The sequence below is a fragment of the Echinops telfairi genome, unplaced genomic scaffold, assembly GCF_000313985.2.
Source record: "Echinops telfairi isolate 266 unplaced genomic scaffold, ASM31398v2 ScPeMD7_3533;HRSCAF=4204_0, whole genome shotgun sequence".
NCBI classification, from domain to species: Eukaryota; Metazoa; Chordata; class Mammalia; order Afrosoricida; family Tenrecidae; genus Echinops; species Echinops telfairi.
In genome coordinates, this window is record NW_022107431.1 from 99697023 (window position 1) to 99711931 (window position 14909).

Genomic DNA, 14909 nt, shown 5'->3' on the forward strand with positions numbered 1-14909 from the left:
CGCTTTACACAATTGATGTGTGTATGGATTGGGATAACAGTTGTATGAGCCCCTAATAAAATGTTAAAAAAAAAAGAAAAAAGAATGCCCATTAGAACAACAACAACGCTAAAAAAAAAAAGAAAAAAGAAAAAAGCAGGAAATATTCAAATTTTAGAGCAAATTTTAAATGGGTCAAAAGGGAGAACGAATGATCAGGTATTGCATTTTAACTTCATTACATCTGGAGAGCACAGTTTACAGTACTCCATGTCTGATAGCAAGGCTATTCACATCCCTGGTCTGAGGGGATTCACCATTTGGGACCCTACAAATGGATTTTGGGTTCCCACTGTCATCCATAGCCTTCTGCAGGAAAGGTCCATTCTTCATGGTAAATACCTTTTCAACAATATGGATGCTTAGAAGAACAAACAGCATGTCTTGGGAGAAGTACAGACGGAATGCTCCTTAGAAGGGAAGATGGGAAGACTTAGGTCTCACCTATGTTGGCCATGCTATCAAGAGGGATCATGATGATATCAGGAGAGGCCATTATGCTGCATGAAGAAGAAGGTCCGTGAAAAAGAGGAAGACATTCAATAGGACACATTGATTCTGTGGCTGGAAGGAAAGATTCAAGCATAATACCAGCTGTGCAGATGCCACTGGTTGGCGCAGTATTTGGTCTGTTGTCATAGGATCACTCTGAGTCAGCATCCACTCAAGGGCAACTAACAACAACAACAACAGCAGCAGCAAACATATTCCTTCCTGAAAACAAATGACAATCTTCTTCCCTTGAGGCTCCTTCAACATAGGTTCGCTATGTGTACTTGCATGAGGATACCTGGCAAAGGCAATGAATAGAGATCGAAATACAGCCTACACTAGGCTCCCTAACCAGGCTGCACCCTGGATCAGGGTTGTATATCCTGGATGAAGGGAGCACCTTTTTCTAATGTTCACAAAGACACTGTGTAGACCAGCCTGATTCTGCACGTGCACATAGCTTCTTCCACCCTGCACTGAAATGCATTGGCTCTCCTTCCAAACATTTTCTCACTCTTAACATGTGAGCTCATTTCAAACCACTAAATTCTTCAAAGATTAATATTTTCCATTTTCTCTTGAATGAGCACATCTATATGTGGCAGAGACAACATAGGAAAAATATGCAAATTCCAGCCCATTGACGTCCCTATAATAAGTTAGTATTTAGCCATCTGGAATTAGATTAGTTGGGAGGCCAGGGAGGAGCAATGCAAGGGAGAAGCCTCCAGAAAGATAACACTTACAGTGATCTTATTGTGAATACGCATGGCTGACTGAATTAGGTGGAACAAGTTTAACCACTGGTGGTGCAGGAATTAAAGTACTCAGCTGCTAGCTGAAAGGTTAGGGTTCAAACTCCCCTGCTGCTCCAGGGGAGAAAGGAGGCAGTCAGCGTCTAGACAGATGTACTGTCGCTGAAATCCTAGAGAGCTTGTTCTGCTCTGTCTTGTAGGGTTGCTATGAATTGGAATGGGCTCAATGACAGTGGCTTTGGATTATTGGCTTAACTGGCAGAGAATTCCATGATAATAATCCAGGTTTATCATTGCAAACATATCACAGTATAACACAGAGGACAACTCTATACTCCTGTCACTCTGCCACTCTTATTCCCCTCCAATTTGTTCTATAGTGCAAATGAAGTCCAAGTATTCTGTAGGCAGACACATTATTCATTGAACAACTGGCCCACGCCCTAAGGCAGGGCATTTCATGCCCAACACCATGATTGAAAATATAGTGCCCATGTGTGACCAGAGGGGAGTGCCTCCAGCAAATATCAGCTCCGTCAAGTTAGAGAGCTCAACACTACTAACCCACACCAAAGACATGCAGATGTATTTGCATTATCTGATAGGGACTATCGTCAGCATAATACAAAGCCTACAATGATGATTGGGTGTTTTGAGACCTTCAGAGAGATATTAAAATTTTGCTACTAAAAAACACACAAAAGACCAATGCTGGTCTTACCATCCTGGCTCATCTAGCTGGCAGTTTGGTTGCTGCGAAACTTTATCTTCTGCGTGAATATGAAGGAGCTTCAAAAAGTTTGTGGAGAGTTACACCTGAAAAATAATGGAATTTCCCCACAAACTCTCTGAAGACCCTTTGTACAGTCGATTGAAGTAACGCAGCATTACATGAGTTCCTATGCACATATTTCTGTGCAAAATCAATACCTTGATGGGAAACACGAACTCACTAGTAAAGGTTATTTTTGTGAATTCTATGTGGAGTCCTAACTAGAATCAGAGGCTTCACAACAGGAGGTTGTGGGGAGTGCAGCCTGCACTGGATGACACGCTGTCGGGGCTAACACCAAAATGAATGTCTATAAGACTTTTGTGCACAGTTTCAGCAGAAATGCGTTACTCAATACATATATATCATTAGAGTTAGCTATAACAACACATGTTTTTCAGCTCAGCATGCACCAATGTACTTACAAGGTACAGTGTACCTACAAGACTAATGGCTTTATGCTAATTTACTTTTTGAACCTTCTAATGCACTCCAGAGCCCCCATTATTACCCAATTACGATGACCCGTGAAACACAAGGTGTCAATGCTTGTGCTACAAGCACACACTGCTGTTCTTGTTGCTGTTGGTGTTTGTGTGTGTGTTTTATTTTTTTACATTTTTATTGGCAGCTGTTGGTGTTTTTATAATTGATGCTTTTGTTAAATTTTCGGGTGTTTTAGTTACAACATTGTGTTAATTAGTAATTGTGGTAATTAGTCTATCAACAACTTTTCTGAGAATGAAGTGGTCATTAAAGGAAAAGGAGGAAAATAAGAAAAGGTTTCTGCTCAGATCCTATGAAAGTTCTAGTAATGTTGTTCAGTGCAGAAAGATTTAACAGCAATTTTATGATTAGTATTTCATACAATCTAGGAAATATTACATTGAGCGAGTCACAGCCATATGGACCACATATTATTCTATGATTAAAATTGACAATAAACATTACGGAGGATTCTGTGTGGTCTGGTAGAGGAGGAGGTTCATGGGCTGTTGGGGGAGAGAGTTTTACCACAAATTGTCAAGCTGGCACCCATCCCAGTGAAACCACCGACTAGAGTGGGGAGAGCAGTGCTCATTTAAAGACCTCCGGGCGGGCAGAAATAGAAGGCCTCATAACGCATCGAAACAGCGTCAGAATCTCAGCGCTAGCTCTTGTCCCCCTGATATTATTGCTACTTAGATGACGCCGTTTCTGGGTAGTTAATATTAGCACAATCTCTTTTTCTGCTTGCTGGCTTCCTAGCAACCTGATGCAGAGTATCTGCATGCCAATCTGCTTTTGCTAAAAAATCAGAACAGGAGCTCTAACGCATTTGCCAATAGTCCCGAAGAGCCAGGGATGCGTTCAATAAGTTCCAGGTTGATTTTTAAGCCTGGCGTGTGATTGGTGTTGGCACCCTTCTGACCTGCTTGCCCTTTCTACCACAGGCCAGAGAAGATGTGATCCACATGCTGAAGACGGAGAAAACCAAGCCAGAGGTTCTGGAGGCTCATTACGGGTCTGCGGAGCCGGAGAAAGTGCTTCGGGTGCTGCACAGGGACGCCATTCTTGCCCAGGAGAAGTCCATCGGAGAAGATGTCTATGAGAAACCCATCTCCGAGGTAACCAAAGCAAAGCAAGCAATCGCCTAGAAGGGGCTCTCAGGGCAATACGTAATCTTTAAATCTGCCATTTTACATACTTTATATTATGTTGAAAGGCAAACATTTAAATGATATGCTAACATAGATTAAATATTAATACTCCATAGGTGATACTGGATAGGTTTCAATGATAAGCATTTTAGAAGTCCTTTTCCAAATTTAAAAGCCAAAATGGATTTCTCTCGATGATTCTGACATCCTAATTGCATGGCCTTGCAGTCTGCTGTTCTTGTTCTTCTCTGATGTGTGTGTGAAACTTTGGAAGGGCTTCTCTGTTCCAGCATTGAGGTGTGGGGATTAGTATTGAATTGGTAATCCCAAATGAAATAGGTTCTGTGATTGATACTTATGGTTCTAAACAACATCAAAATGACAAGTCTGAAGCAACTTAATACAAATTTAATTTATTTAATTATGCCAAGCCTTGCAGTAGCTCAGTGTGATGGATCTCAGGGAGAAGATCTGCTTTGGGCAGTATTGCCAATGGATTGATGGTGACATACTTTGCCAATGTTGGCAACAAAGGTAAACTGGAGCGTCGTCGTCACCCTTTCTCCCGTGGAAGGAGGCAGACAGGAGAGGAAGCACCAAGGGGAAGCACCAAGCCCTGAACCACCTTTCTATCCCTCCGAGGGCTTTGGGCAGGTCACTTAGTCTCTGTCAGCCTCACTTTCCTTATCGAAGAGGTGAGGGTAACAGAGTTGTGAAAGTTAAATGAAGCAAGCCTCCAACACGCTTAACATAGTTCCTGACACATGCTAAGTAACCAAATCAAACCTATTGCCATCCAGCAGGTTTGGACACAGCAATGCAATAGGGCAGAGTAGAATGGCTCCGTATGGTTTCAGAAGTAGCAATCTTTATGGAAGCGTCCTCCCAGGGAGTGGTGGGTGAGTTTAAACTGCCAACCTTTTGGCTAGCAGCCCAACACCGAACTCACCGAACCAGCAGGGCTCCTACATCCTCGGTACTCAACAGCTGTGCTCAAAATTAGTAATGCCTGGGATTTGAGGTTAATGATTGCTCATTCCCTTAATTAGCTCCAAACTTAAAGGAATTTGAGGAGTAAAAGAAATATAACAGTCTAATACCTGTGACATAACAGAGAAGTGCTGGACTACTAGCCAAAAGTTTGAAGGTTCTCACTCACCCAGAGGTGCATCGGGAGACAGAGGCCTGGCCATCTGATTCCAAAAGGTCACAGGTCTTGAAGACCACATTAGGCAGTTCTACCCTGCATGAATGGCATCACCTGGGGTCAGAGGTTCAACAACAGCATAAAAAGACTCACTGCCATTAAGTCGATTCTTACTAATAGCAACTAACTAAGAGGACGAGTAGAACTGCCCCTGTTGGTTTTTGACACTGTAAACCTTTATGGGAGCAGAAAGCCTCGTCTGTCTCTCCAGGAACAGCTAGTGGAGTTGAACTGCTGGTCTTGTGTTTAGCAGTCCAACATATAAACCACTATGCCACTATGATTCCTCAAACCCAGTGCTAGCAAGTAAAAATTCCTATTCTAATCTCCAGGCTGGATCATGTCCATTTCCCATAATTGACTTATTGAAGGGACATTTATCAAAGTGAAGTTTGAGTAAATTCTTAAAACACATACTAAAAACTGATTGTGGTGATTACTGCACAATTCTTCTTGAATATATTAATCTATTGAATTATATGATATGTGAATTATCTGTTAAAATGGATAAACAAGAAATAAATAATAAAATAAAATAAAACTTTAAAAAAACACATGCAATGATCATACTACTAACCTCATACTCAACTTTAAAAGAAAACGTACAACATTTTGATCTCAAGACTTAGAGTCAATCCAGATATATGTTACTCTTACCAAAGACCAACCAGAATTGCAGTCAGTCTACTAAATCTAACCTTCCCATCCCTTTGAGAAGTTTCCCATCAAGAAGGTGGCCAGGAGAAATGGGAAATCTAGGTTGGGTGGAATAGCTGTGATAGCACAGTGGTTAAGTATTTGGCTGCTAACCTTTCCCAATCTGTGGGGAAAGGTTGTAAAGATCATAGGTGTGGAGATCCAGTGCCACGGTTCTACTCTGTTCCACAGGGTTGCTTTCCATTAGCATCTACTCAAGGACAGTGGTTTACTTTGGTTTGGTATTTAGGCTGAGAGGAGAATTCTGTTTACATATAATATCCCTCCCCTTAGAGAACAGCATTGGAAATCTCTCTCTCCCTCTTTGCAAAATTTAGGCCTTTGCATTGATGATGTTCTTTATACCTACGTCTTATGCCCTAGTGGTACAGTAGGTTAAGCATTAGCCTGGCTACTGAAAGTTGGTGGTTCAAATATACCAGCTGCTCTACTTGAGAAAAGTTACACAGTGTATTACCATAAAGATGTATAGCCTTGGAAACCCTATAGAACAGTTCTACTCTGTCCTATAGAGTCACAATGAGTCAGAATCGACTTCCTGGCAGTGGGAGTGGGAAGTCTTGATAGATGCTGTACTTGCCTCCTTGTACCTGTGATCAATTTCTTCTATGCCCTTGCTCAGGCCCAGGAAACGCTCCTCTAAGAGTGATTTTTCCTATTGCCCCATTTGTTCCACCTGGAATATAGAACTCTGTGTGTCTTGGATCCTATCAGGGAACATACTGCTGTCAAGTGTTACTCTTCCTCAAATTTAGCCCTCCTAGTATATTAAGGAGGAGTCCTGGTAGTGTAGTGGTTAGTCATTGGGCTGTGATCTGCATGGCTGGAAGTTCGAAACCACCAACAGCTCTTGGGGAGAAAGATTGGGCTTTCCACTCCTGTAAACAATTCTAGTCTTAGAAACCAACAGGGATTGCTTTGAGTCAGCTCTGACTCAATGGCAGCAGTCTTGGCTTTGGTTAGAGTGCATTAAGGCACTCTGGTGGTGCGGTGGATGTTGCATTGGGCTGCTAATTGCAATGCCAGCAGAGCAAACCCATTTGTTGCTCAGTGGGAGCATGATGACGCCTTCTGCTCCTGTGAAGCTTTACAGCCATGGAAACCCAGCCCGGCAGTTCTGCTCCATCCTACAAGATGGTAATGAGTCACGGGTAGCTTGAGGACTATGAGTTTGAGTGTTTGGTTTGAATATCTAGGGACACAACTTCTTCTGGGTGGTGGATATAGTTGTTAGGTGAAATCGAGTCTGCTGACTCATGGAGACCCTATTTACAACAGAAGGAAACACTGCCCAGTCCTGTGCACTTTATGCACTAGGGAGGTTCAAGTGAGACTTTCTTACCATCGGACCAGTCCTCCTTTTCACTCTATCACTGTTTTATGACATTTAACATTTTTGTTTGTTTGCTTTATTTCGCTTATGCTTTCAGGTCCAGACTTTTCCCCGATACTGTATTAGCTTCCATCGTTTGTATTGTGGGGTATCCATAAGTGAGAGAAACAAAAATCAAGGAGTTCTGGGTCTGCCAAGAGCATCCTTTGTCCAATTCAAATTTTATCTACTTTCATCTTCCTGGGTTGGGTAATAACCCTCATTACTCGGTCTTTCCCCGTCACACACACTCATGTTTGGATTGGACTTGCTATTGCCTTGCTTGAATCCCCATTTGTCTCTCATCTTCTTTCAAATCCCACATCACCTGGTCTCGTAGGCTTGTTCACTCGAGGCACAGGCAATAATGGCTGACAACCTAAACTCACTCCATCATGCATAGAGTATCTTACGATTGTATTTCTTTATTTTAGTTCTTAAATCTACCCACATGTTCTACAAGCACCTTGAATAGCAGTTGCAGCCTTCAAGAGAGGGGCCTCCATTGATCTGATGACGGGCTCTGCCTGCAGTTTGACAACATTCTCTTCAATTGTTTCCTGGACTCCAACACCCTCTTTGTCTGTGGAGGACACTGTACTTTTCCGTGCACTCTCATGTCACTTCTTTTTCCCCCTTTTGATTTAACAGTGACTAAGACACCTGCCTTTTTTATAGTCTTATCTTTCAGAGCACTGAGAACACTTCCCTTGCAGGAAAATCCAGTTTGGGTTTAAAGACTTCATTTCCAATAAGTAGCACCCAAACATCAGCCGAGGCACCTCATTTTATCACAAAAGTGCATTTAAAATGTGCTGAAAAACTCGGCTTATACTCGAGTATACACGGTAGATTTCTCCCTTCATGAGTTCCTTCCTGTGTCTGCAGTTAACCCTCTGCGGCAAGCATAAAATCATTTCCTGAATCATGACCCTTTTATCTAAAGCATTCTGAACTTTCTCCCCTTAAGTACTTGCATTCCTTCTCCGCCAACTCCGTCTGCTGGAATAAGACGTCCAGGCTTCCAGGTATGCTTTTTCCTTAGTAAAACTTTGGCCTTTGGTCTTAGGATGATCTCATTCAAATTTCCTTGCACCTCAGTCCAAGTGGAAGCTGTATTTCCACATTAACAAGGGCTCTATTCCACTTTCACTATTTATTAAGTAAACTACCGTTCCTCTATGGCTGAGGTCACAGCTTGGATCTTAAAAACCAGAAGCCATGAACACAGCGTATATGATTAATGGATCTACAGGTTCCATAGTGATCAGAGGTGGTATTGGGAACCTCTGAACAAGCCACGTCAATCCAAGCGGTAGCTCAACCTCATTCCTGTCCTTGGAACTGGATAAAATTCCCAACAAAACCCTGTATTGGGAAACAGCATCTGGTACAGCAGGTTGAATGCTATCAATGCTCATTCTTATCCCCGGATTTTAAAGCTTAATGCCAGATCCTCACACACCAGTGCTTTATCGAAACCCAACACTCATTGCCATCAAGCCAGTTCTGACTCATAGCAACCCGATGGGTCAGAGCTGAACTACCTCATTGGGTTTGCAAGACTACAATCTTTATAGAAACAGGCTGCCACATCTTTCTCCCACAGGAGAGCCGTAGGATTTGAACTGCGAACCTTTTGTTAGCAGCCATGCACTTGACCACCGTGCCACCAGGGCTCTGCAGTTTAAGAGCGGGGCTGCAGTGCTGCTGAGAAAGGCACTGCGCGCCTCAGTGAAACAGCTACACACACACTTCGGCAGCCTGTGTGTTAAGACACAAAAGGAATACTTTTATGCGAACATAATCGTTGTTGGGGGCAAGCTGTCCTACTGTAGGTGAGGCACATATTGTCCACAGAGATGCTCGCAAATGATTCCACTGGCCCAGGCCCAGAATTGTAGCGGCTGCAAACAACCAATCTCAAAGATTCACAGGGGCAGAACTTACTGAGGGCCTGCCTCCTGCCTCTTGGCCTAGGTTTTCTAGTTGAGCCAGTTGACTGCCTCAAGGCAATCCCAACTTTCTCAGACTAGACCCATGTTCCACTGGGGTTTCTTTGGTCCTTTTTAAATGTTTCCTTGTGATTTGGGTGAAGATTTACCGAGCAAATTGGTTTTCCATTTAATAATTCACAACACATTTTGTTTTGGACATTGATGGCAATCCCCACACTATAACAGCAATCTTTCTTCGCCTCCCGGTGTTTACTATTTCATTCTTTTTTCCTCTTCCTTCCAGCTTTTTAAGCTTTATTCCTGGACAAACGCTGCCCTTTGGATCTCATATGACTGATTGTTCTAAGGCAGTGGTTCTCAACCTTCCTAATGGCGTGACCCTTTAATATAGTTCCTCATGTTGTGGTGACTCCCAACCATAAAATTATTATTTTTAAATAATCATTTTATTAGGGACTCATACAACTCATCACAATCTGTACATATGTCATCTGTGTCCAGCACTTTAGTACATATGTTGACTTCATCATTCTTACGACACCCGCTTTCCACTTGAGCCCCTGGTGTCAGCTCATTTTTCCTCCTCCCCCTTCCCCCCTGATAATTCATAATTTATAATTATTTTATCATATCTTACCCCATCCAACGTCTCCCTCACCCACTTCTCCACTGTCCGTCCCCCAAGGAGAAGGCCACATGTAGACCTTGTCCACTGTTCCCCACTCTCTCCACTGGTCCTGGGGGGTTCATCTGTCCTGGGTTCACTGTATTTCCAGTTCCTATCTGTGCCAGTGCACCTCCTCCGGTCCAGCCGGATATGTAAGGTAGAATTGGGATCATGGTAGTGGGGTGGAGGAAGCATTTAAGAACTAGAGGAAAATTGCATATTTCATTGTTACTACACTACACTCTGATTTGCTCCTCTCCTCCCCACAGCCCTTCTGAAAGGGGATGTCCAATTTCCCCCGGATGGGCCCTGGGTCCCCACTCTGCACTCCCCCTCATTCACAATGTTATGATTTTTTTCCATAAAATTATTTTTGTTGCTACTTCATAACTGTAATTTTGCTACTGTTATGAATCAAGTGACCCTGATTCAGGGTCTGTGAAAGGGTCATTTGCCACCAAACGGGTCGCAACCCACAGGTTGAGAACCGCTGTTCTTAGGCGTGTGCTCCTCCCTCGTGTCCTCATTCACATACATTACAGTCCTGTCTGTCCGTTAGCTCAAAGCTGAACCATAGGAGTGAATTCATTTTCAGGCCTGAAGAGTGTTTAGGGTCATAGTCTCAGGCTTCTGTCAGTCTCTATGAGACTCAGCAGCCTACTAATTTCGAATTTTGTTCCAAAGTTTTCTCTTACTCTACGCAAGGTCCACTGGCTTGTTTTCTGAAGTAGATCACCAGGCCTTTCATCTGAGGCACCTCTGAGTGGTCTTGAACTTTCAATTAGCAGCCTAGCATACTAACCATTTCACACCTCCCAAGGTTTCCAAGTTGCACCAACAGACTTGCTATCCCAGTGTGTTATTTTGTGCTCCCCAGGCCTGTGCAGTATCTGTTTCTTTAGATTTCTCAGTCAACCATATAATTAATAGTATGTCTACCTTCCACTCAAGTTTCTTGAATGGGTTGAAAGGTAACAGTAGGAGTCTGACAGATTTCAAACACTGAAAATACTTCTTGTGATAGACGGGGGAATGACTACCACTGGACTTTCTATTACCTTCACTCCAGTTTGGGACATTGGAAAACACATCTATGAGATCGTTTGGGTACCCAGAGCGCAGTGAGCCATCCTATGGCAGGCTTAATAAAACGCAAGCAATGAAAACGCAGAGCTGCCGATGGTTAGTCCCTCATCTCAACTCTAAGCAGCAGACAAGTCACCTCACCTTCCTTGAGGAGAGCTAGGGTAGATTCTGAGGAAACCGGTAGACATGTTCTTCCAAATACTTCTACAAAAGAGGAGAGTCCAACTTGATAGCAAGTAGGAAGGGTCAAAAGAAGGGAAAATTATTCCTAAATTTTGGTGTGCTGTCATCCTGTGGAGCTAACCCATTGGGATTCAGAGAACTGTTGTGGGGGTAAGAATGGGTTTTAATTATGTCTGTTTTAATTCGAGTAGTGATTCCCAACCAAGGGAGAGTTTTCCCCTCTTGAAACATTTGGCAATTTCTAGGAGCCCTGGTGGTATAACACCTGGTGCCCCATGGGAGAAAGATGAGTCAGTCTGCTTCTGAAAAGATTTACAACCTTGGAAACCCTGTGGAGCAGTTCTACCCTGTCCTATAGGGTCACTACAAGTCTGAATCAAGTCGATGACCATGGGTTTCTTCAGGGAAAACTTTGATTGCCACAACTGGGGGAGTGCTACTAGCTAGCATACGAAGGGATACCCCCCACCCCAATGGAAAAATGCTCTGCTGGGCAGAGCTATCATAGTACATACATTTCCCGCTAGGTGAGCATCAAGCAACTTGCTCTGAGTTAGTGCACCCAGTGGCATCACCTAGGAAGGTCACAGTGAATTTTTTCATGAAAACAGTTTTCACTGGAACCTCGTTTTTGTGAAGACCAATTTAAGAGAACATCATGCAGCTGTGAAATTTTGTTTGCTGCTCAGGAAAAATGCCGCAGAAACAAGGATAGTTCTATGGGAAAAACTTAAGTGTATGAGTGGTTTTCTCATTTCAAAGAAGGTGAAATGTCAGTTGATGACAAACCTCATCTGGACATTTGTCAACTTCCCAAAAGGATGAAAATGTCAACTCCTAGTGCATTTGGAGTTCATTCCACCAGGTCAGACTGTTAATCAAACTTTCTGAAAAGATTGCATAGCAGTGTGCTCACAAAAAAGGCCTGATTTGTGGCAGATGGGGGGACTGGTTTTGCCACCATGATAATGCACGTGTTCATACAGCCATCTCATTGTGCCAGTTTTTGGCAAAAAACAGCATGCCTCTCTTGCCCCACTCACCTTATTTACCTGACCTAAATGAAGAGGGACAGGGAAGGACAGCACTTTGATGACATAGAAGAGATGAAAAAAACGAGGGAGGTGCTGTCAGGAATCCAATAGATGAGTTTGAAAAATGTTTCCAGGAATGGAATCGCAGATTGACAAAGGTATTAAGTGTAATGGAGAGTACTTTGAATATGGTTGTTTTGTAAAAAAAAAATTAAATATATAGTTTTGAGAAAAACAATTCCGGATTTTTTTGGTACCCCCTCGTATAGTGGGTACAGGCCTAGGGTACTACTAACCAGCCTGCAGTGCCCCAGCACAGCTCCTGAGCACAAAGAATCCCCTGGTCTACAATGTCAGTAGTGCTGAAGTTAAGAACCCCTGACTGGAGTTTGAAGGGGGAGAATAGGGTAATGAGTAATAGAGCACAATGAGTAAAGGAGGGAACTATGGATGTGTAGTAGGCCCTGGTAATGCAAACAGTCCAGTACTGGTCTACTAACTGAAAGGTTGGCAGTTCAGACCGACCCAGAAGGCCCCTGGAAGAAGGCCTCATAACCTGCTTCTGAAAGATCTTAGGCAGGAAAATCCTATGGAGCACAGAATGGCAACGGGACTGCCATTCATTAAAAGTGAGTTGATTGCAACTGTTTTTGTTTGGTTTTGTTTTTTAAGTCAATATTGTAAGCCTCTGTCCAAATTAACCAACATTTACTAATCACCAACTTTTTACCAGGCATTGGTCCCAAAAAAACCCTGCACAATTTTAAAGATTCTTGGAGAAATGTGGTCTTACTATATTTTGTATCTCTTGGAATAAGGGATCTGTGGGTCCTTCAAAACCTTTCTGTAGAAATGCATATAAATTCTTATCTTAAAAAAGACGAAGTCTGTTAGAATGATAATTACCTCCCAAAAGAGAAGCTTGGTATGTGAGCATGCTGGAATCTAAATTTTTCTGAAATTAGGAAGGTTGTTAGTTATGCTCTTTCTTTTGCGTATAGGGCTTTGTGCTCTCATATTAAAACACTACAACAGTTTGTTCTAAAATTTAAGGGGCCCTGCATGTGTTCATAGAAGAAAAAGCACAGAAGTCAGCACAGCATAGTTTACAAAACCAGTTAGCATGGAGAGAATGATGGCGTGGGGAAAATGACAGGTCACACTAGCCACAGTGTTCTACAAGACAGCTCCCCACCACAGTTACCTCATCCAGAATGTCGACAGCACGGAGGTTAAGAACCCCTGATCTTTGGAAACGGGAGTGAGTAATGTAGGGAACGATCAATATGCAAATGAAAGCAACTATTAAGCTCCTTTCTATGTTTGTTCACTTAGCTGGACAGACTGGAGGAAAAACAGAAAGAAACCTACCGGCGCATGTTAGAGCAGCTGCTGCTGGCTGAGAAGTGTCACAGGCGCACTGTGTATGAGTTAGAGAACGAGAAGCACAAGCACACAGACTACATGAACAAGAGCGACGACTTCACCAACCTGCTGGAGCAGGAGCGGGAGAGGTAAGGAACTCCACCCCCTGACCCAGCACATCTGGATGCCTGCATTCTGTTCATCTCTGTCTCCCCCTCCCACCCCCTTAAGTGACACTAATGTCCAATGACTCCACCTTGCACCTGTGCCAGGTCCCAATTCTGATTTCTAAATCATTTGTGACCACAGAGAGTGAGGATGGCTTTTTACCTGCATTATTACATGAATGTGTTTGGGGGTTATTTATAAGTATCTGTTGGCTGGGCCAATAAACAGCATCATTATAAATGGAGAAAACATTGAAGTTGGCAAGGATTTTATTTTACTTGGGTCTGCAATCAAGGCTCATGGAAACAGTAACCAAGAAATCCAAGGAGACTTTGCCTTGGGCACACTTAGACACTCTGCCTTGGTGCACAAGACCTCTGTAAGGTGTCAATTAGATAAGAAGTTGCTTTGAAGATAAAGATGGCCCTGACCCAAATGATGGTATTTTCAGTCCCCTGATATGCATATGAAAACGGGATAAAGAATAATGAAGATAGAAGAATTAATCTGTTTCAATTATAGTGTTGGCAAAGAATAATGAAATTATAAGGGTTACCAGAAGAACAAGGAGCCCAGTTGATGTGGTAGGCTACACATTGAGCTGCTAACTGAAGGCCAGTGGTTCAAACCTACCAGCCACTCCAAGGGAGAACAATGAGGCTGTCTGTTCCTGTAAAGACGTAACATCTTAGAAACCCAAAGGGGCAGTTGTATCTATCCTTTGGGGTCCCTGTGAGTCAGAATAGACTCAGTGTTAGTGAGGGTTTTTTGTTCTTATTTTGTTTTGTTTTGTTTTTTGCCATAAGAAATGATCTGTATTGAAAGAAGTACAGCCAGAAAGCAAGGGCAGTGAGATTCCGTTTCCTAAACTTTGGACATGCTATCAGCAGAGACCAATCCCTAGAAGAGGACATCATGCTTGGGAAAGTGGAGGGTCATCGAGGAAGAGGACGGCCCTCTGTGAAATGGATGGACACACCCACAGCTGCAACCGAAAACCATCAAGCTAGAGATTGCCATTGGCATTTAATCATCAATGAACCACCTACATTCGAAAAGCTTCTCTCTTAATTACTTTCTTTTCTAAGGAAGGAATCCCTTGGATAGCACAAACTAGAAGCTCTGGGGTTACCGGTTGGGTTCTACCTGCAAAGTCGGTAGTTTGAAACTACAAGCCGCTTTGCAGGAGAAAGATGAGGCTTTCTCCTCCCATAAAGAGTTACAGTCTCAGAAAGCCGCAGGGGCCAGTTCTGCCCTGCCCCATAGAGTTGCTATGAGTCAAGATTGCCTTGATGGCGGTGAGTTTGGTTTTTGTTTTGGGTGGCACAAAAGGAGCCCTGGTGGTGCCATGGGCTAAGCAATGGGCTGCTAACCATGTGGTCTCATGGCAAACCCATCAGCCTTTCCATGGCAGAATCATGCAAGACTATCTGCTCCCCTTAAGATGGACTGTC

The 14909-nt window shown here is 43.1% G+C and overlaps 1 protein-coding gene across 3 annotated transcripts in view; it reads left to right on the forward strand.

Annotated features, from left to right (window-relative positions):
- The window catches only part of FILIP1 (filamin A interacting protein 1), a 242796-nt gene that overhangs the window by 160295 nt on the left and 67592 nt on the right, over window positions 1–14909 (forward strand). For all 3 annotated transcript variants that reach the window (XM_004696301.2, XM_045294373.1, XM_045294372.1), the window contains exons 3-4: window positions 3492–3665; window positions 13258–13436. In XM_004696301.2, the coding sequence (XP_004696358.1) occupies window positions 3492–3665; window positions 13258–13436 (353 nt within the window). The remainder of the gene's footprint in view (window positions 1–3491; window positions 3666–13257; window positions 13437–14909) is intronic.